Raw genomic sequence first — 21,991 nt, forward strand, 5'->3', positions numbered from 1 at the left:
TCCCTGGGCAGGTTTTCTGCAGGTGTCCAGCGGCCTAACATTCTCTACCCAGATGCCCAGCTCAGCCCCCATGCCCAAGGGCCAGGCTCGCCATCTGCTGAGTCGGGGCTCCAGCCGATTGGCCCCGCCAGCAGCCCAGGTGCATACTCTGACCCAGGGCTCCTGCTCCCCGTGGTCAGTAGTTCCTGCCCAGGGGAGGGTCTGGCCCAGAGTCACATCCCCAGCTGATCACAGGCGAGGTCGTGCTTTTGTCTTGGGGCTCCTGGCTCTAATTCCAAGGTGTACCTCCCAGCCATCCTTGCCTTTTTCAGCTCCAAGTCAGCTCTGCCAAGGCCTTTGTTGTATAGAAAACATGCCAGACCCTCTTCATGCAGAAGGCTGGTGGCCAAAGTCTTGGATTTGCTGTGAATTTATATGGCATCTTTCCAATCAAGGCCGCACAGAGCTAATTAATGCAGTCACTACCTCCCTAGGTGCCATTAAATTCATTTTATGGCTTAATTAAGAACGGCCGCATTAATTTTATGAATGAGCAAAGGGAGGTGCTAACAGATGAATGTGCAGGAGAAGTCCACGGGCTGGGAGTCAGGAGTCCCTGGCCGCGTGTCCTTGGGCATGTCATTCGGCCTCCAGCATCTCTGTGTCCTCCTGGACGTATCTGGGGTAATGACCCCTGTCTCATTGATCTCCCAACATTTTATAACTATAAAACAAAAGAGTGGATGCCAAAGCGCTTCAGGAATTAGAGGAAAGAACTCTTTGGAGTCCCATTTCTCCACCGTTCTTGCCTGAGGAGCCTGTCTGTGGGCATCAGCAGAGACTGGGCAGGAGGTAGAGGTGGAGTCCCCATCACAAGATGGGCACCGACTCTCTCTGTCTACCAGGGGCTGGGCATTGCCACATTCGTTATTCTCTCATGTCATTCTCCCAGATCCGGTGTCAGATGCTTTTCATTGTCTCTGTTTAACCGATGGGGAGCTGTGGCTTGGAGATGTGAAGCAGCTTGCTCCTGGCACATTCTGGAGTTCATCATGAACACTGCAGGCCTCTCTGACTCTGTGGTTTAGCTTCTTTGCACAACACTTGGCATCTCATATTCTCAAACAGTAGCAGGCCACCTTATGAGCAGCTGGATACTGGGCAAGTTGCTTTCCTGTGCGGAGCCTCAATTTCCATACATGTCACTGGGCATGACAATAATCCTCCCATGTATGTGGCACAGGTTGGTGGGAAAGAGCTTGAGGCAGGGCAGGCCACTCATGTTGGGGTTCTCTTGTCTTTGAGGGGGCTGGGGCTGAGTCCACCCGGAACACCAGCAGTCCTGAGGCCGCAGCTGAAGGCGACAGCACAGCGGAGGGTCTCCAGGCTCCCACCAAGGCACATCCCGCCCGGAGGCAGCTGAGGGAGTTCACGCAGCTCCTCTTGAGGGAGCTCCTGCTTGGAGCCCCCAGCCCCAAGCAGTGGCTGCCCCTGGAGGTGCTCCTGGAGGTGGGTTGGAAAAGGTGACGTTGGGCCATGTGCTGTGGAGGCTGCCAGGATACAAGCACTGCAAGGGCAGGATGCACCCAGGGAGACAGAGGCCCTGGGGAATCTGTGAACCATGGGCCCCAAAAGAGCAACCGGTGATAGAGGAGTAAGCACAGAGTCCCTAGAAGCAGAGCCTGAGATGGGAGTTTTGTGGAAGTGAGTTATTGGCCAGTGGGTTGGAGGGGGTGTTCTCAGGAGAAGTGGGGAAGGAAGCAGAGGGGCAGGAGGTGAAGCTAGCCCAGAGGTGGTCCCAGCTGGAGCCTGGCCCAAGGGGGTTCTGGGGTGCTCTCTGCCTCCCAGGGCCGGCCCCACCTGTGGCACCTGGCAGGTGGCCGTGGGCTGTGGGCTCTCCCGACTTGCCTCCTTACCCTCGGAAGTGGGCGTTTCTTCCTGGATGAGGCAGCTCGGTCACAGAGGGTGGGCCCCCAGAAAAGGGAAAATTGTGAGCAGCCCACACTGGTGGCAGATGCGGCATAAGTGTCCCAGCCAGGCTAGGGAGGCAGTGGGCACTGGGTGCACACGATGGCCCTGTGGTTGCTATCTCAGTCCCGGGCTGTGCTTCCAGGCTTCTCCAGACCATGCCACCAGCCAACAGAAGCGAGACTTCCAGTCCGAGGTCCTGCTTTCTGCTATGGAAATATTCCACATGACAAGTGGAGGTGACGCAGCAATGTTCAGAGGTGAGTGGGGCAACTCGGTCCTCCCCATTCATGACATAAGGCTGCTGACAGTGGAGAGGAAACCAGCATGCTGGCCAGGAACTGACCCTAGCTGTGGGATGCTGCCTCCACCTGGCGTCAGTCCCTCCAGGCATCATCAACAAGAACTCCCTGGTTCCTGCCTTAGGGCCCAGTGGAGGGTTGCTTGCTACTTTCCATGACACACTTGTCATGCTGTGCCACTTACAGACAGAAAGCCCTTTTGCCTCTGAGCAAATATTGGGTCTCCTGTAGCCTCCGTAGAAATGCAACCTCTTCCCATAAGGGAAACCAAGATACCAGAATTTAACCTTCCATGCTCAGCATTCTGCCTGGGTACAGGGTAGGTGCACAGCTGATGTTTCTTAAACAATGAACCTGGATGAAGATGCTGCCATGCCCCTTCAGAGCTTAAAATTGAAGCTTCATTAAAAAAACTTGGTTCCAGGGCAGCTGTACCTTTTCGACCAGCCTAAACAAAAGCCTTTTCTGTGGTTCCCAAGGCACAGGAATCCCTAGGAACATGAGTCCTACTCTGGACTTCTCCTTGCCTCCCACTCAGAAGCCCTGACTTCATGATCCTTCTCATGGAGAGACTGGAATGCAGGAGAGTAGCAGAGTGGTGAAGTGTGGGTTTGGCAACCCCAGTTCTGGACTTGGCTCTGCCACTGGACAGTCATGAGACCCTAGTTAGGTGCCTGGACCTGTGAGTAAGGACGACAGTCGTGGTGAACTCACAGGGTTGTGCTAGAGGTTAGTTGAAATCATCACACACATGGCTGAGCACAGTGCCAGCTGTGTTGGTGAGCATAGACGGATATTGACCATATGGCTTTATCCTCTGCCCAGTGTAGCAGCAGGGCCCCTGGTCATCATGATGCCTGCTCATTTGTCTCAGGCAGCACATTCTCCCACATCCTCCTCCAAAAAGCCACGGGAAGAAATGCTTCCCCTTGCTTGCTTTCTCACCACTTGGCTTATGTCGCTGACCAGATTACCCAAGATCTGTTCACTTTGATTAAATGTGTGTGTGTTGGGCACCTCATCAGTACAAGACTTCATCTTTGAAGCCATGGGGTACACAGAGGTGAATAAGATGCAGTTGGTCACTACAGGGGGCTTGGAGACTGTCATGGAGAGAAGTCCATTTAGAATCTCACCTCCACCTGTCCCCTCACTCCACAGATGGCAAAGAGCCTCAGCCAAGTGCAGAAGCTGCTGCTGCCCCTTCCCTTGCCAACATCTCCTGCTTCACCCAGAAGCTGGTGGAGAAGCTGTACAGCGGGATGTTCTCGGCAGACCCCAGGCATATCCTCCTCTTCATCCTGGAGCACATCATGGTGGTAAGAGCTGCTCACTGACCGGGTGTCCGTGTGGATCTGAATGATGTGCTCCTGGCTATTGTCCAGTTGGTTCCACTGGATCTGCCCTCCCTCCCTGGAGTAGAATCTGAGCCAGGTGGGAGGAAGCGGGAGGCCCTTTAGGCCCAGGTAATACCTGGAGGCTACTGCATGTCCAGCAGGGCTCTCACCTCAGGCCACCTGAGCCCAGTCCCAGGGATTGGAAGCCTCAGCTCCCTGCACTTGCACCTGAGCTCTGTAAACTCCTAGAACCTGCTTCCTTCCCTTTGGGTTTTTATTGTGATTGTTGGTTTGACCTTAATTGTTGTTATTCCTTCTCAACTAAGAAGGGGCCACAAAGGCCTTTGTCTTCGCAAGACCTATTTTATTTTCTTTTTTAGTACTCACTCTGTCTGTTGTATTTGTGCTTTCCTGCAGTGGAGACAGGCATCTATTTTAACCTTGTCTTTTTATTCTTGCCTGTGCCCTTTCTTTCCAGATAAACAGGTATAACTACATACCTACCTGTACAAATGCATGCCTGTAGGGCCATTATTGAATGTAGGTGTGTGTATGTGCATGCATATACACACAGAGAGAATCATACAATCTCAAAATTCTAGCACTGAAAGAGACCTTTTTTTTAGATCTCAGCCCAATTACAAGCTAGAGACTTTTCCTGACAAGCCTCCATGCAACCTTTGCTCAAACCCTCCCTGTGATGGGGAACCCACTAAAGTTCAAGTTGTCCCACCCAGGGGGATGTCTGCGATTCTTGGAAAGAACTTTCTCTTATCAAGCTGGGATCTACCTCCAGCAACTCCTGCCAGCAGTCCTGGGTATGCCTTCTGCAGCAGAACTAGGAGGACCCCTCTCCTTCCTCTTCACATCTCATAGAGAGTGAAATTGGCTCCCAGCACCCTTCTGACTGCAGAGTCACCCACAGACCTCAGGACTGAGCCTCTTCACAGTTTCTAGAGCCATCTTCACTTGTCTGATGAGCAGGTCCAGGCAAACCTTGAAAGACTTGAATTCAAAGTCTTCTTCAGGAACAACTCCAAGAGAGGAGAAACAGCGCTTGTCAGCTCTGTGAGGGTTAAAATCAGATTCCTGGCAAGTTGTGTTGTAAGTGGAAAGAAGCTGATGAGCTCCCTATGGCTAAAGCATGGACTCCCTGTTAATATCCCAAACACAGGTGCCAGTGGGGGCCACCATGCCTTCAGGGGGACCAGGCCTGAGGGCTCGGCTCCCCCCATATCCACTGGCCTCCTCTCTTGCTGACTGTCTGTGATGCCTGCCCCTCTTAACCTCAGTCTGAGACCCATCTGAGGAGCAGGAGAGGAACATGATAAAGAAATGAATCCCAAACCCCAACAGGTTTAAACAGACCTTTACTTCATGAGTAGAAACATTGCGTTACCTGTGAAATTCTAAGGGAGTAGCCTATAACAAATTCATTTTCTATCAGACTGAAAAACTTTGTGCATACTCTTTGTATTATGGATTCTTTTCATGGAAGCCAAACAGATGTTTGGAGATGTATGGACCAGTCCATGCTAAGGCTACAAATCAGGATCTTTTACTTCTCCCTCTAAGTTTCTTTTGAACTAAAATCTTCTGGACTCCATCTCCAGTACATGATACGGTGGTTAAGAGCGTGGCTCAAGTGTCCAGTGTGTGTTTGACCCTTGCTGAACCACCCAGCCTCTCTGACTCTTAGCCTCTTATCCGTACAGTGGGGTAACTTAGCGTCTATGGTGTTTTTATGACAAACAGGCGATATATGCAAATCTATGCAAAATTCTTAGCATAATACCTGGAATACTGTAAGTATTCTATGATAACTATTAATAATGGCACATAGCCATTTTTTAAATTAGATACTACTAGTAGCATGTTCTCATACATTGAATGTCAATCATGTTACCAGTATTTCAGAAATCTCGGGTCACCAAATCTATTTTCTGTAATCTGACTATAACAAACTTTCAACTTTTTTTTAACAAAACTTTTTACCCAAATTCTGCATAGCCTTGATTGATCATTTCCTTAAATAGAGGCTTGAAAGTAGAGGAAGTGAGTCCTATTTGAATTTCGGGTCATGTCAATTTTTTTTTGAGACTAAGTTTCTGCCCTGTCATCCAGGTTGGAGTGCAGTGGCATGATGGAGTGCAGTTCACCTCAGCCTCGAAATCCTGGGCTTAAGCAGTCCTCCCATGTCAGCCTCCGAGTAGCTAGGACTACAGACATGTACCACCTTGCCTGGATAAATTTTTTTTAACTTTTTGGAAAGATGGGGTCTTACTATGCTGCTGCCCAGGCTGGTCTTGAACACCTGTCCTCAAGAGATCTTCTTATCTTGGCCTCCTAAAGTGCTAGCAGTACCGATGTGAGCCATCATACCCAGCTATGTCACTTTTATTTTTATTTCGTGTTCCAGGGTACATGTGCAGGATGTGCAGGTTTGTTACATAGGTAAATGTGTGTCATGGTGGTTTGCTACACCTATCAACGCATCACCTAGGTATTAAGCTCAGCATGAATTAGCCGTTTTTCCTAATGCTCTCCCTCTCCCCACCCCACCCACTGACAGGCCCCAATGTGCGTTGTTCCTCTCCCTATGTCCATGTGTTCTCATTGTTGAGCTCACACTTATAAGTGAGAACATGTGGTATTTAGTTTTTTGTTCTTGTGTTAGTTTGCTGAGGATAATGGCTTCCATCTCCATCCATGTCACTGCAAAGGACATGATCTCATTCCTTTTTATGGCTCATAGTATTCCATGGTATATATACACCATATTTGCTTTACCCAGTCTATCGTTGATGGACATTTGGGTTGATTCCATGTCTTTGCTATTGTGAATAGTGCTACAACGAACATACGCGTGCATGTATTTTTGTAACAGGATAATTTATATGCCTTTGGGTATATACCCAGCAATGGGATTGCTGGGTCAAATGGTGTTTCTGGTTCTAGATCTTTAAGGAATCACCACACCGTCTTCCATGATGGTTGAACAAATTTACATTCCCAACAGTGTAAAAGTGTTCCCACTGCTCTGCAACCTCACCCCATCTGTTGTTTCTTGACTTTTTAATAATCACCATTCTGACTGGCATGAGATAGTATCTCATGGTGGTTTTGATTTGTATTTCTCTAATGATCAGTGATGTGGCACTTTTTTTTCATATATTTGTTGGCCACCTGAATGTCTTCTTTGGAGAAATGTCTGTTCATGTCCTTTGCTCATTTTTTAATGGGGTTGTTTGTTTTTTTTCTTATAAATTTGTTAAGTTCCCTGTAGATTCTGGCTGGATATTAGACCTTTGTCAGATAGATAGATTCCAAAAATTTTCTCCTACCCTATAGGTTACCTGTTTGCTCTGATGATAGTTTATTTTGCTGTGCAGAAGCTCTTTAGTTTAACTAGATCCCATTGTCAATTTTTGCTTTTGTTGCAACTGCTTTTGACGTTTTCATCATGAAATCTTTGTCTGTGCCTATGTCTTGAATGGTATTGCCTAGATTTTCTTCTAGAGGTTTTATAGTTTTGGGTTTTACATTTAAGTCTTTAATCCATCTTGAGTTAATTTTCATATAAGGTATAACGAAGGGGTCCAGTTTCAATTTTCTGTGTACGTCTAGCCAGTTCTCCCAGCACCATTTATTAAATAGGGAATTATTTCCCCATTGCTTGTTTTTGTCAGGTTTGTCAAAGATCAGATGGTTGTAGATGTGTGGTCTTATTTCTGAGTTCTCTATTCTGTTCTATTGGTCTATGTGTCTGTTTTTGTACCAATTCTGTGCAAAAACAGTACACCGTGGTTACTGTAGCCTTCTAGTATAGTTTGAAGTCAGGTAGCGTGATGCCTCCAGCTTTGTTCTTTTTGCTTTGGATTGTCTTGGCTATGTGAGCTCTTTTTTGGCTCCATATGAATTTTAAAATAGTTTCTTCTAATTCTGTGAAGAATATCAATGGTAGTTTAATGGGAATAGCATTGAATCTATAAATTACTTTGGGCAGTAAGCCATGTCACTTTTTGATTATATTATCTTTGTGGTAAACTGGATCTGTATCTAAAATTGCAAAGCACTCACACATTTGTGTATGTGTGTGTTTTTTTAATGACACAGGTTATTGAGACTGCCTCTTCTCAAAGGGACACTGTCCTCAGCACTTTATACAGCAGTTTAAATAAAGTCATTCTTTATTGCCTGTCCAAGCCCCAGCAGTCCCTCTCCGAATGCCTCAGCCTTCTCAGCATCCTGGGCTTTCTGCAGGAGCACTGGGATGTTGTCTTTGCCACCTACAATTCCAACGTCAGCTTCCTCCTGTGTCTCATGCATTGCCTTTTGCTACTCAATGAGAGAAGGTAAGAGCTGCCCACTTGTTTCCTTGCCTGCTGGTGGTCCATGCAGAAAGGAGAGATTTAGAGGAAAGCTTGATTGAGGACTGAGGTCTGTATAAATGATATCATCCTTTTGTTTATCTGGTCTTCCGTATTTTGTGAAATGTTTGATAACATGGTAAGTAATCCCCAAACTTGTCCATGTGACAGCAGCTAGAATCATCATGAGATAATAATTTACCGTATTTCCACAATTCTAAGATTGTAAGATAAGTCATTGATTTAATTTTTGAGGCAGAAAATGCCAACATTAGATGTACACATTGATTTTATGATGCAGCCAGACTCTAGAAACATTATCATTTGATAATTGCAATCTTAGAATGGAAAAAATATAATACATTGTATTGTGTAATGCAGGAATAATTTTGCTTTCCAGAAAAAAATTACATATGCATACAATATATGACATAAAATCACATCCATAAAAATGCTAGTTAAAAAGCTATTAAATTAAGCTTATTTGAGTCCTTTTCTTGAAGCCCCAAGTTTGGAAATACGTCAGATTTCCAAATCTGAATGTGGTTCATGCACACTGACACAGAGAGAGAGACAGGAAGTATGTTCACTTTCTGTCTCTCTCTCCGTGTCAGTGTGTATGAACCACATTCTCCAGCATCTCAGCATCCTGCTGCCTGTATGATGTCTTATGAATAGAGCCGTGAGAGTGTAGAGGGAGAGAGGACAATGGGATATCACACTTTGCTGTTGTCCTTTTTCTTCATTATATTCATCCTAACAAAAATTATGTTTGATCACTTGAAAAAAAAAATAATTCCCCACATCCTGTAGTGTTGACTACTGAATAGTACAAAACATTAGCATTGACTTCTCATAAAACTCTCTGGGAAGCGCTGGGAAACCCTTCTAGCCCAGAGGAGGCACTTGTCTTTGTCTGAAAGAAAAGAATCCATTTTCAGCATGTGGTTTAATTTGGGGAAGTTTTTTTTTTTTTCCTTCCTGTTTCAGGAGTTAGGCCTTATCCATCCTGGAAGCACAGGTAAAGAGGAGCAGAATGACAACTGAATTATGTGCTTGAGATGATAGCCTCCTTAGGTCCCTCTGTTTAGCAAGATTGAATTTTTTCTAGAAATTTCGAACATGGGCATTCTCATATTTCAGGTTATTTTCCTTTCCATGTTTGTCATTTTTAGTTCAACCCATGAACATTTACTGAGTGTCTGTTTGGTTTGTGTCATAATGGCCACGTGGACGTTAACACAGTGGGGACCCCCAGAGCACATGGTTCATGGGAAACCTAATGTATAAACCGCTGTGTCCCCACTTAGAACTGGCTACATCATATGTGAGGCCTCCAGCAAAATTAAAATGTGAGGCTTGTGTCCAAAAATACCCAAAACTTCAAGATGATGACAGCAGAGCCCCAAAAAAGGGTTCTTCTTAGTGCCGGGCCCTGTTTAATTGCCCAGGTTGCATGCCCATGAAGCCAACTCTGGCCCCATTCAAGGCAGGATTAAATCAATGCCAAAGAAAGGCAGGGTTCAATTCTTTGGGAATGCACTGAAAGAAATGACTAGTTCTGATGGCAGGGAACCAGGAGTGGGCACAGGGGGCCTGCTGGCAGCACAGGTGGGATTTCACAAGACTTCTCATAAGGAGAAAGTGTTTCTCCTACTATTCAGAATGCCACTCTAAAATATCTGCTGTGGAATTTCTTATAAAGTGTTTGCTTTAATTTGATTAGGCAAGTTTTTTTTCCATATTGATATAGATAATTATTGGAGGATGATTATTTGTAATAAAGAACAATGGAATGGTCTCAAGGAAACTGGAATTTATTGGATTTTAGTGAAAAATCTCTTATCCACTAGTTACCCAGAAGGATTTGGATTGGAGCCCAAGCCTAGAATGTCTACTTATCATCAAGTCTTCCTTTCCCCAAATGAAGACGTGAAAGAAAAAAGAGAAGACTTGCCAAGTTTGAGTGATGGTACATTTTATTTGTCATTTTGTATGTGTGTGTGTGGCGGTGGTTGGGGGGAGAGGGGTGGTGACAGGATAGTGGTACCTGCTAGGGTTGCATTCTTCAGTTCGTCCTTCCCAAAATAAGAAAGCAGATACTATTAAGGACATTTTCAAAGAGGCAGAAGACTTAGGAAATCCCAGAGTAATCATGTATTAGTATATAGCAAGGCAAGCTGGTAGAAAGTAACACTGGATTGGTCTTTGTATATTAGAAATGAAATGGAAAGGAATGAATGGATGGATAGGTGAAGAGAAAGCTCTGTGGGACTTGGTTTGACTAGAAGCTTAATCCCAGGGTACTCTACTGTAAATTAAAACTGTCACGCCCCGTCTCACCTAATTTAGTTCAAGCCATTACCTAGTTGCTGCTCAGATTCATTCCCTGGTAAATGAGAAGGGATTAAATAAACCCATTACTCTCTATAAGATTTTTTGCCTAATGGAATTTATTCTTGGATTTACTAATCTCAAATCAAGTTAAAGGGATTAGAAGTCATTTTTCTAGCAGCCAGTTCTATGTGTTTGAGAGATTATGCTCTCTCTTGGTCCAGGAAGCAGAAGCTCTGCCACTCCTTCTGCCAGTCTGGTTTGCAGACTGTTCCACTTACCTAGTGATATGTTGTGATACAAGATTGTATACACGACCAAGTGCAGTAGCTTACACCTGTAACACAGCACTTTGGGAGGCCAAGGCAGGTGGATCACCTAAGGTCAGGAGTTCAAGACCAGCCTGGTCAACATGCTGAAACCCTGTCACTACTAAAAATACAAAAAAAAATAGCTGGGCATAGTGGCAGGCACCTGTAATCCCAGCTACTTGGGAGGCTGAAGCAGGAAAATTACTTGAACCTGGGAGGCAGAGGTTGCAGTGAGCCAAGATCACGCCACTGCACTCCAGCCTAGGCAACAAAAGTGAAACTTCATCTCAAAAATAAAAGATAGTACACACAGGGCCTCTGTGTTCTGGTCAGGTAGCTGCCATGCTCAAAAATCTCGTGACTTTAAAGTTTGTTGGACATGGTGTTGATTACAACACGGATGTACATACTTTGGGACTTGGCCAGTAGAGCTGGGCTGGGCACTGTCCATTCCCTTAGGGTGAGAGAAACAGTCTCTAGGGGCTGTTACCAGAGAGAGGACTCATTGGTCCACTATCAGAGGAAATTTAGGCATGGTTCAGGAGATTACAGACGTGGGACACAGCAGACACAGTTGGCTTGTTAGATTTGCTCATACCTGAAGAATTCCAGGGGACTGAAGTGGATGGGTATTGAGAAGCAAGGTCTAGGAAAGAGGACTGGCTGTTCCTGAGCCCTGAGCCACAGGATAGCCTTGAGCTTGGTGTCCATTCCCCTGAGAGGTCAACATGTAAGGTAAGGTTGGAAGGAGCTGTTTGAGTGGAGCTATTTGACTACCCAGAGCTCACACAAGGTGTCCCTTTGGTATCCAACAGAATTATGGGGTGGAGAATGAGGGTCTCTGAGCTCATAAATGATGTTTCCCAATCCTGGACATGTGAGGCAGGCAGGAATTGGTGGTAGGCAGGTGGAGGTGGAGGAAGACCAGCTTGCATGGGTGTTGGTGGCATTCTTGTCAGGCCTGTGGCTCTCCATACTGATTGCTTCTGGCTGAAGCTTGCAAAGCTGGGGTGATGTTCAAGACCTTAAGTGAGAAGGGTGTGGGTAAAACCACTTATGATGCACCATCTCCCAGCCCTCTCTGGGAGGGTCACTGAGGCCATCCTGAGTGTGCCATGTGCTCTCTCTGCTAGTCCAACACAACATCCAGAAGACAGTGCAGACTCTCTGGCAGCAGCTGGTGGCACAGAGGCAGCAGACCCTGGAGGATGCCTTCAAGATCGATCTCTCTGTGAAACCTGGAGAGAGGGAAGTGAAGATTGAAGAGGTCACACCGCTCTGGGAGGAGACGATGCTCAAGGCCTGGCAGCATTACTTAGGTCTCTATCCACTCAGCTCCAGGGAATGGGATCTCCTGGGTCTCACAGAGCCAGACTCCCCCAAGGTTCTACTCAGTGCCCAGAGCCTTTTCCACCTGGACCCTCTGTCTCATCCCTTAAGTGGATGGGATTTATATCACTGAAATCTTATGTATCTTTCCTCACAAAGAATGAATATCACATGGCACCTTGGGTGAAAGCAAGGCCAGAGGAGCCAACCAAGCAAGAAGATTCCAGTAATTTCTTAGAGGAAGAGGCCCATGTAGAGGCTGTGGCCTGGGCTCAGGAACTTGAGGTTCTAGATCCTACCCTGTTATCCACCTACCAGCTTTGAAACCTTTCACTAAGTCATGCAATGACCTTGAGCTTAGGTTCCTCATGCCCTGTCGCTTTATGAAGTGAAAGTTTTCATCCCCAAAATATTAATGTCCCTTGCATTCTGTTAGTGACCTCAACATTTTTACCATATTAGTATTTGGTACTAATAAACAACATTTTTGCATATTAGTCAATGCAGCTGCAAGAATGAAGTTTTAATTTTGTTTTAAAGGTGATCACTGCTCTCAACTTACACCTCCTATACTTGTACATCTTCCAGAATCACAAAATTTGCAGTGATTCAAGAGTTAGTTATTTCCATGTATATTGTCCCAGACTGTCCAATAGCCCAGAATCTCCTTCTAATTGGCTTTCTAAATTAGTCCTGGCCAATGTGCATATACACACCTGGTTTTGTCCATTTATGCTGCTATAACAAAATACCACAGACTGAGTGATTTACAAATAATAGAAATTTATTTTCTCAGTTCTAGAGGCTTGGAAGTTCAAGATCAAGGTGCCAGTAGATCTGGTGTCTGCTGAGGGCTGTGTCTGGCATCTGCTTCTAAGATGGTACCTTGTTACTGTATCCTCTGGAAGGGAGAAATGCTGTGTCCTCCCATGTTGGAAGAGACAGAAGGGCAAAAATGGCCTGGGATGGTCCCCTTCAGCCCTTTTGTAAGATACTAATTCATTCATGAGGGTAGAACCCTCATATTTTAATCACCTCCCAAAAGGTCCCACTTCTTAGTACCACCACAATTGGGATTAAGTTTCAACATGAATTTTGGAGGGAATACACATTCAAACAATAGCAATACCTATCTACTTTCATGTACTTTTAAAGTCAAAATGTCAGATTCTGTTTCAGAGAAAAGTAAAATAAAATAGGATATACATATCCATGCACATAGAGTGGAATAAAGTAGTAAAACTATAAAGCTTACAAATGACTCTTTTTTTGCCAACAGTCCTATATTGAACACTTTCTATGTTCCAGGGTCTTTAAACACATCTTATGTAATATTCATGACCCCTCGATTAGTTTAGATATTGTTATCCCCATTTCACAGGATGAGAAACCTAAGGCTGAGCAACTTTAGTTAACCTGCTCAACATCTCACTGTGGGTCAACAAGCCGTGGAGCTAGGAGTTTAGGCTAAGTCTGGTGACCTCAAAGCCCACAGTTTTTCTCAGCCAAAGGAAGGTCAGAAGACAGCAGTGTGAGCTTGTAGCCTGGGTTGTTTCTCTTTTTGGAGGTAACCACAGGGGGCTCATGCCCCTGGTTGGCCCTTTGATAGCCAAGCTAGCTATGAAAATAGTGTGTGCTCTCACTTCACCTCTGACATTCTTTGCTTCCCTGCCCTCAGCATCTGAGAAGAAGTCACTGGCAAGTCGTTCAAATGTTGCACACCACAGCAAAGTCACTTTGTGGAGTGGAAGCCTGTCCTCAGCCATGAAGCTGATGCCCGGGCGGCAGGCCAAGGACCCTGAGTGCAAGACAGAGGTGAGCTCAGACCTCTTTTCCTTGGAAAAGTATCAGGCATTTGCTTCAAACCCCGTGAGTCGTATCTCCTCTCCACTGCCTGTTACTAGACATGATCTAATTCCACGTCCTTGTGAGCATTTGAGGGTATGCATGTAGCTCCCCAGTCGAGGCTATGTTTAGGCTGTATTAGGCTGGATCCTTGTTCCCATTCTCAACTGGAGTCGGACGTATTCAGAGGGCACTAGCCCACCACTCAGCAGCAGCTAGGGGTGTGAGCCCAGCAAACGTGGACAGAAACATTCACTTCATTGCCAGAAGACACAGGGATGGGCCACTTTGACTATGTTGGGTGGGCCCTCTTTACTGTGTGGGACAGACCCGTTGGGGTTTTCGTTTTTTTTTTTTTTTTTGAGATGGAGTCTCGCTCTGTTGCCCAGGCTGGAGTGCAGTGGCACAATCTCGGCTCACTGCAAGCTCCGCCTCCCGGGTTCACGCCATTTTCCTGCCTCAGCCTCCCGAGTAGCTGGGACTACAGCCACCCGCCACCACGCCTGGCTAATTTTTTGTATTTTTAGTAGAGACGGGGTTTCACCATTTTAGCCAGGATGGTCTCGATCTCATGACCTCGTGATCCGCCCGCCTCGGCCTCCCAAAGTGCTGGGATTACAGGCGTGAGCCACCGCGCCCGGCCCTAATCCATTGGGGTTTTCTAATCAATTTCTCAAAACCTGCAAAACAAGTCTTCCTAAAACTCATCGGTGCCAACAGTGTTTGTGTGTGTGTGTGTGTGTGTGTGTGTGTGTGAGAGAGAGAGAGAGAGAGAGAGAGATCAGGAACATTGTTGTAAGGTATATGGAGTACAGTGGGTGAGGTGACAGGTTATCTCTGCCCCACAGTGTCTGGGGCCTTAGTTGGGATCATTGGAAGGCTGAGTTACTCATCTATCTGGTGGTTGCTGCTGGCTTTAGTCTGAGACCTTAACAGGGGCTATTGGCTGGAACACCTACACATGGCCTCCTCATGTGAACTGGGCTTCCTTACAGGATGGTAGCAGGGTTTCAAAAGATAATGGAGAGAGAGAGCTCACCAGGCCGAAACTGCATTACCTTTTATGATCTAGCTTCAGGAGCCATGCAGTACCACCTCCATCAAGATGGGCAAAAAATTCTGCCCAAGTTCAAGGGAAGGGAAATAGACTCCACCTTCTCATGGGGGAGTGACGAGGTTCTGCAGCAACATGTGGGACTGGAAATGTTGCTGAGGCTCTTTTGGAAATGCATGATCTGTGATGTATTCTAATGCCAGTGAAATATTATAATGCCAGGGGCCTGAATTCTTCAGAGGTGGACTGTGGTTGTTGCTAGACATGGCTGTAGGGTCAGGAGACCTTGGGCAGTTTACTTAACTCCCCAGTGGGATAAATAACTGTGAGAACCCAGGAAGCTTCCCCAGGGAGGTAAAGTAGACAGCTGACAGACACATTAACATAATCCCAGCTCTTGGCCCATGAACTTTGGGAAATGAGGTGGAGCCTAAATCCCACCAGCTCAGAATCTGTAACTGCCTGTAAGTGCCCAGGCAGCCGAGGAAAAGGGCTTTCTTTTCCCAGGCTTTGGGAATCATAGGCTTCAGGGCCTAGAAAGAGTCCAGACATAGAAGGGAAGTCCAGAAATGAATGGCTGGGCTGACCAGCTACCTGATGCTAAGAACTAAGGGCAAAGCACACATCTTATTCAGGCTGTATTCTCAGGGAATTGACTTGTTAAAGGCACTGTTCGGTAAGTTCATTGATAGACTCACTGATTGAATACATGAATGTGTGAGTAACTCACTCAGATTTTATAATAGCTGTATCGGACAGGTATTATAGCCTTGCTATAAAGATGTGGAAGCTGAATCTGAAAAACAAAAAAAAGAAAGTTAAGGGCTTTTCAGTCATTAAATGTGAGAGTGAAGATAGGATCCCATCTTTGTGCTGCTGAGGAGGACCTTAGGGAATTTATGGAACCTCTCAGAGCTTTCATTCCTGAACTTACAACTGGGAATATGCTCTGTTTATAGTACAGCATGTGGAGCCCTTGGAAGCTGTAAATGCTTTAGAAATAGGAGACTGTTTACAAATTCAATTTGGCCTTCTATCTCTCTCTGCCAATGTCAAGATCATCCTATAGGTGATATGTGTACCAAGTACTAAAACTTGGAGCACTCCCACTTGTGCCCAGATACCTGCTCCTGACCAGTATCACTTGAGACAGAAGGGGCCCAGCCCCTCTTTCCTTGGCTTCATCTTGGAGCTTCTCTTCCTTGGCCATTGTCCCCAGGAGGTCAGGGCAGCCTGGCTGGGAGCTAGGGAAGGGATGTTAGGGTGCTGGGCATGGGCATTCATCTCATGGGAACCCTCACACCTGTGGATGCTGCCTCTTGCCAGTGCCCCTCGCCCTTCCCCTCTAGTCACTCTCATTGACACAGCTCAGCTGCCTCCGAGTCCTGGGGACTTGCATTGAGCAACAGCTCATATGAAAGAAGCCTGAGTAGACCGCCATGTTTAGGGCCACATAGGTGTCCCAAGTGGCTTTTAACAGTTTGCTCTTGGCTCACATTGAGAGATCTGGGGGAAAGAATATCCAAAGCCGGCTCTGTCTTGAGTGAGGGCAAGCTGCTGAAGGTTTTGTCTTCTATATCCATTGAGGCCTTATTCATCTGTTCATTCAACAAATATTTATTGAGCGCTTACTCTGCACCCTGCTCTCAGCATTGAGGTTACAGCAGAGAACAAAACTGACATATTCTCTCCTCTCAAGGAGCTACAGTCTAGGAAGTAAAGATAGACAATAAGCAAATACATTTGTGAATATTGGGAGAACTGATGGCAATGAGGGAAAACCATGCAGGGTAAGGCAGGGAGGGTGGCAAGAGAGGGGCTGGGCTGTTTAGATGGAGAAGGTCAGCAAAGTCATCTTTGGCAAGGATGCCTTGGAGCAGAGGAGAGAATTTATGAAGAACATGAGCTTTGAGATGCTCTGGGAAAAAGGGTCAGGCAGAGAGGACAGTTGGGCAATGGCACTGAGGTGCATGTGTGCTGGGCAGCAAAGGCCAGTGTGGCTGGACTGAAGTGGAGGGGGTCACCTGCAGCCACCCCAGCTTCCAGGCAGCCACGGGGAATATCTCCCTCACCTTTTAGCACCAGGAAGAACTACTTTCAGCAACTCAAGGAGAGCAGAAATTTTGCAACAGATTATGTTTCTGTCTTTGATCTGGCCACTCAGAAACTGAGAGAGATAAGCATGGTTAAGCTTTTGTAATTGCACACAACTAGTGGGATAAATTTTTGAGCCACCTACGCATACAAATGCATACATACATACCTTCTCCCTGGCTTCATTCTTCTCCATTGACCCCACTTTCCCTTCAATTTGATTCATTCTTTCTACACTTTAAATTATAGATTTTATAATTTAAATTACAATTATAACCTACAATTATAAAATTGTAGATTTTAAAAGACACATTATTTTTGAAACAATAAGGGCTGTGTTTTAATCTTTAAAATTAACTGCATCTTTGCTTAGCAACATCTTGTACTGGTAACTTAGTCTTGGATGGGCACAGTGCCTGCTACACGGTAGGCCCTTAAAGAATGCAGATGGAAGTGCTTAGAGCAAGGGGGTAGATGCTCCCCCTCCTTTTGCTGAGATGAAACTCGCCGGCTTTCAGACACTGCATCCATCACTCAACTCCATGAGATGCCTTTGTCGCTAACAGAAGGCACAACTTCTCAGGTACATATGCACACTGTGATGTCATAGGATAAGAGCATCAACTATTTGCCCTGGGGTCTGTTTAATTATTTTTAAAAATTAATTTTGATTATTACAGCTGATTACACCTCAGTGAGCAATGTAATTGATATTTTCTAATGTATCCCAAGGAACATTTTGTACAACATGCTTTTGTTGTTGAAGGTTAAAGACTCTGTTATTGGTTTTTCCCTAAATATGCCCACATCATTAGTCCCTCTAGTGAGAAGGTCGCCATCTGGAAAAAGCAGCACGGAGACATTATTCAGGCACAAGTCCATGAAATTGGGGTTTCTGCATCTTCTGTCTCTCTTCTGGAAAGAAGAGGCTTGTAATTAAAGGAGTTGGTATTGGAGGAAACATTATTCATTTGGTGTTATTCCTTATCATGTCAGCAGCTGACAGCCCTATAGCACTGACAAATTGTTCCTTGGAGTGAGACATATGATATAGAATTCATAATTCCTCTTACCTGTCTTCATTTTCAGTAGAAAATGTTTTATTCCTGGTGGGTGAGCTGAACTTTGAGGTAGGGCTGATTTGATAGATGTTATTTCTTCTTCTTCTCCCCCTGACCCCATCACAGTCCCCTGTGGCAGCAAATTGTGACATCACCCACCATCTCTAGAAGGCTGTGAGTGTAAGCTTGTTGGACAGAGGTTGGGAACTTGGACTCCCTCGAGGCCACCAAAGGGCAACTCAGGGTGCAGGCCACTTCCTCATGTCCACCATCTGCCTGGAGAATCTAGACTGCACAGGCTGGCCAGCTCCCCTCTTCACAGTCATGGACTCAGCTCTGCTTACCTACTCAATTCCAGGCTTCCTTGTTTAAAAACAAGCTGAAAAGACATCAACAACCAATGTTGGTTTCTTAGTTTTGACAGGAACACCGTGGCAATGTGGGATGTTAATAACTTTATAGGAAAACAGGTGAAGGGTAGATGAAAACTCTCTACTATCTTTGTAACTTTTATGAAAATTGAAAATACCTAAAATGCAATGTGTTTCACCATCTGTTTATATAAAAGCATTAGCAATCAGAAAATGTGCACAGGAGTCAGGGGGCTGGAAGCTGGTTAGGAAGGGGCCATGGAGGAGGTGATGCCTAGAGCTGAGTCTGGGAGAAGCGGGGTCAAAGCCTGTGCAGAGGAGAGCTCTCAGGCAGGGAGAAGGCCAGAGGCATAACAGGTGGTAAGAAAGGGGCCAAAGCAGTGGGTAAAAGCCAAGTCAGGGGGCACCACAGGCCAGCCTAGACATTCATGTTTACCTGTAGGTGAGAGGTTAAACAGAGGCATGGCATCTGCTCCTATAGGTGAGATTACAGGTGAGGGCCCCTAGTGGGGAGCCAAACTGTGGGTGGCAGGGGGCTGTAGTGTGATTCAGATGGGAGATAGTGGGGGCTGCAGTAGCTGTAGTTGGAGTAGTGAACAACATTAACACACAGAAAATTCTGTTCAACTGAGGCTGGGACAGGTGAGAAAAGAGGGCCACCCAGGACAGGCCTGGCTCTGAGAAGAGACGGCACCTGAGGGTGGGAGGTCTGGCATTCAGATGGCTCTGTGGGATTCTGCAGAGAGTGGAGAAAAATAAGAACCAGAGGAAGGGGGTTAAGAGTACAAGGCAACTTCCAGCCTTAAAGGGGTGGGAGCCTCTCTGGGCAGCCCCCAACCTGTGTACATAGAGCATGAGCTGGATTTCAGCCCACTTTCCTCCTGGGATCAACTGTATACATATGGACAGCTATCCCAGGCAGTGGGCCAGGCAGGCCCCACCAGAGGAGGGAAACCCACTCACCAGCCTGCCAGCAAAGATTGGGGGACTTACAGAAGAGCAGGATTCACATGGAGGAGGGCAGAGCCCTGTGTTCCCCACAATTCCATGGCTTTAGGAGATAGCTGAGCAACCTTCCAGTTGCCGTTTTCAAACCCATGTATTAGCAAACTGAAATGGCCCATGTAGGGAAGTCAGGGCTGTGTAAGAATTAACAGAAGGGGATGAGAGGGCACCAGAAGCATGAGGATGATCCACTGGAGTTGCTAAAAAAAGTAAAAGCTTTCCGTAGGAATTCTACATCTGCCCTGGCAAGGACAGGGGAACATTAGAAGTTTGCCCCACACCTTTCTCGGGGGTCCCCTAAAAGCTGCCCTATGAGACCCCCAGTGAAACCAGCAGTGCCCACCATTAGGGGCCTTGGAGACGTCAGAGGCAGGGCACTTATGTGGGCAGGGTGCCTGGGGTCTGCCATCAGATCCTTCCCTGACCAGGGGCTAGACCCGCCGTCACCCACCCTAGCATGGAGCAGTTCTGCCCCGGCAGAGGACAAGATGCTGACTGAGCCCAGCAACTCGGTGATAGCTCTGTTAAGGGCAGCTCTGTTAAGGGCAGCTCTGGCTGAGGTCCTCGGTGAGGGAAATGATGTTTTTGACTATCACCTCTGAGCACTTCACCCATTATCTTTTTAAAAAAAAATCATTGTGGAAATTCTCAAACATATACATAAATAGAAAAATAATGTGATGAATCCCCATGTATCTATCCATCACTTGACTTCAACAATTTTCAACTCATGGCCAATTTTCTCTCCTTATGACTTCCCACTTCCCCCCTCTGCACTGAATAATTCTGAAGCAACATCCCAGACATCGTATTATTTCATGCATTACTGTTTCTGTATGCTTATTTTCTCTTCAAAGAAATCATGGGGCCCAAATAAAGACTGCAGAGAGGAAAGCAAATGTGCAGAACTGGAAGGCTTTAGCCATCATTGCGGGAGTGATCAAGTGGCACCTGGTCTTGCTTGCTGGCACGTTTGTGTTTGTCTCCTGCTGATGAGAGGAGGGTCTTGCTGAGGCTGAGGGCACGTTGAGCCTTGGAGAATCCCATGCTGCAGTTTCAGAAGAAAGGCAATAAGCTCTGCTGATGACACAGCTGCTTTCTAGTTAAATGCTTGGACTCTCCATGTTCAGGAACTGAGCAGCACTCCAGGCGCAGGCCTCAGATTTCACTTCCCTAGGATAAAAAGCTCATGAGTCCAGAGTACTGGGAGTGAGAATGGCTTTTTGGAAATAGAAAGAATTGGCTTTGAAATGCAGGGGAAGTAAGTGGTACAACAGAGCTGAGCTGAGGATGTCAAAATGCAGTTGTGAAAACAGAAGTCAGAGTTCTCAGAGAAACTCCTCTGAAAAAGAGTTAAAGATCTTTAAGGGGTTGCATGACATTTTTAAAATCTGATATTCAGAAGGTCATTATGTGAAATATTTTTACTTGAAGTTGTAGTAGATTCAACATAATGTTTGTGGGCAAGACAGAAAGGTCTTCCCCAGGAGATGCATATGACTTTAAGAGAGGGATTTGGAGGTAGGTGGCCTAAACCTGGAAGAAAATGAAGACACGTGAGGATTTCTAAAATGCAAGAGTCAGAGGACCCAGAGAGAGGCGAGATCTTGTGATAGGTTCTTACTGGTATGGCAGGAAAGCAGAAAGGCCAGCTTGTATCCACAGATCAAGAGAAAGCAGGCTGAAGGGATAAATTATTAAAAACCACAGAAAAGACAAGGGAGACTCAGAAAACCTGAAAACAGTGTTTCTAAGAAATCACAATGCTGTATTGTTGGAAAACACAGTTGTGTTCAGTGGGAGGAAAAGTCTTTTGAGTAAGTAATTAAAGAGGACTATCTGTTAGATAAATAAAACCACTCAGAAAGGAAAGTATAATTTAAAAAACACTTTGAAAAGTATAAACTGCTCTACTGGCGCGAGCCATGTTCTAAGACCTTCTGCTAAATGGAATATTGGTTTTCTTAATTGTGGTGGGCAATGCTGCCAAGCACCTCTTTGTTCTTGGTGCTTTTCCTGAGATAACTGACCCTAAAAATAATGCCTCTCTCCCAGCCTGGCCTGAGAGCTCTTCATCGTACTGTCTGGGCTAGGAATATTTCCAGACGGGTTATCCATTATGCTCTGATTATGGTGATATTTGGGGGCAAGGAAGGAACAAAAAGGTAATGAAGTCTAGTGTTATTTTTTGAACCTCAAAAGTTTCTGTTTTCACTTCAACTGAAAGTAAAGTCTAAGTGGCTTGTATCATTGCCCTCAGTCTTGCAGGCAGCTGTGCTTCCTACGCCACACCTGGAATGACCTTCCCCAGAGGGACAGAGTCTGGTGATGGAGGTGGGGACACACTGTAGCGTCAGGGAAATGCAGCCAGCCTGGGGTGGTGGGGAGGGGCTCCATTATCCTTTTAGGTTTTCTGGACACTCAACCAGAGCCTTCTCTCTCATTTTTGCTCTTCCCTTGACACACACACACACACACACACATACACACACACACTCACGCGCACACACACACCCACTCTCTTTCTCTCTCTCTCTCACACACACACGTGTGCATGCACACCCCCCCAACACACACATAGACACATCCCATTGTGCAAGCAATTGATGTTAGAATTCACCTATCACACCA

At 46.0% G+C, this 21,991-nt stretch overlaps 1 protein-coding gene across 1 annotated transcript in view; it reads left to right on the plus strand.

The window, feature by feature from the left end:
• The window catches only part of WDFY4 (WDFY family member 4), a 293,287-nt gene that overhangs the window by 130,038 nt on the left and 141,258 nt on the right, over positions 1-21,991 (plus strand). Inside the window, exons 33-39 of the mRNA XM_003278166.4 lie at positions 1,285-1,488; positions 2,093-2,207; positions 3,411-3,568; positions 7,703-7,941; positions 9,810-9,928; positions 11,735-11,920; positions 13,609-13,745. Of these exons, the coding sequence (XP_003278214.2) occupies positions 1,285-1,488; positions 2,093-2,207; positions 3,411-3,568; positions 7,703-7,941; positions 9,810-9,928; positions 11,735-11,920; positions 13,609-13,745 (1,158 nt within the window). The remainder of the gene's footprint in view (positions 1-1,284; positions 1,489-2,092; positions 2,208-3,410; positions 3,569-7,702; positions 7,942-9,809; positions 9,929-11,734; positions 11,921-13,608; positions 13,746-21,991) is intronic.

The sequence above is a fragment of the Nomascus leucogenys genome, chromosome 18, assembly GCF_006542625.1.
Source record: "Nomascus leucogenys isolate Asia chromosome 18, Asia_NLE_v1, whole genome shotgun sequence".
Classification (NCBI taxonomy): domain Eukaryota; kingdom Metazoa; phylum Chordata; class Mammalia; order Primates; family Hylobatidae; genus Nomascus; species Nomascus leucogenys.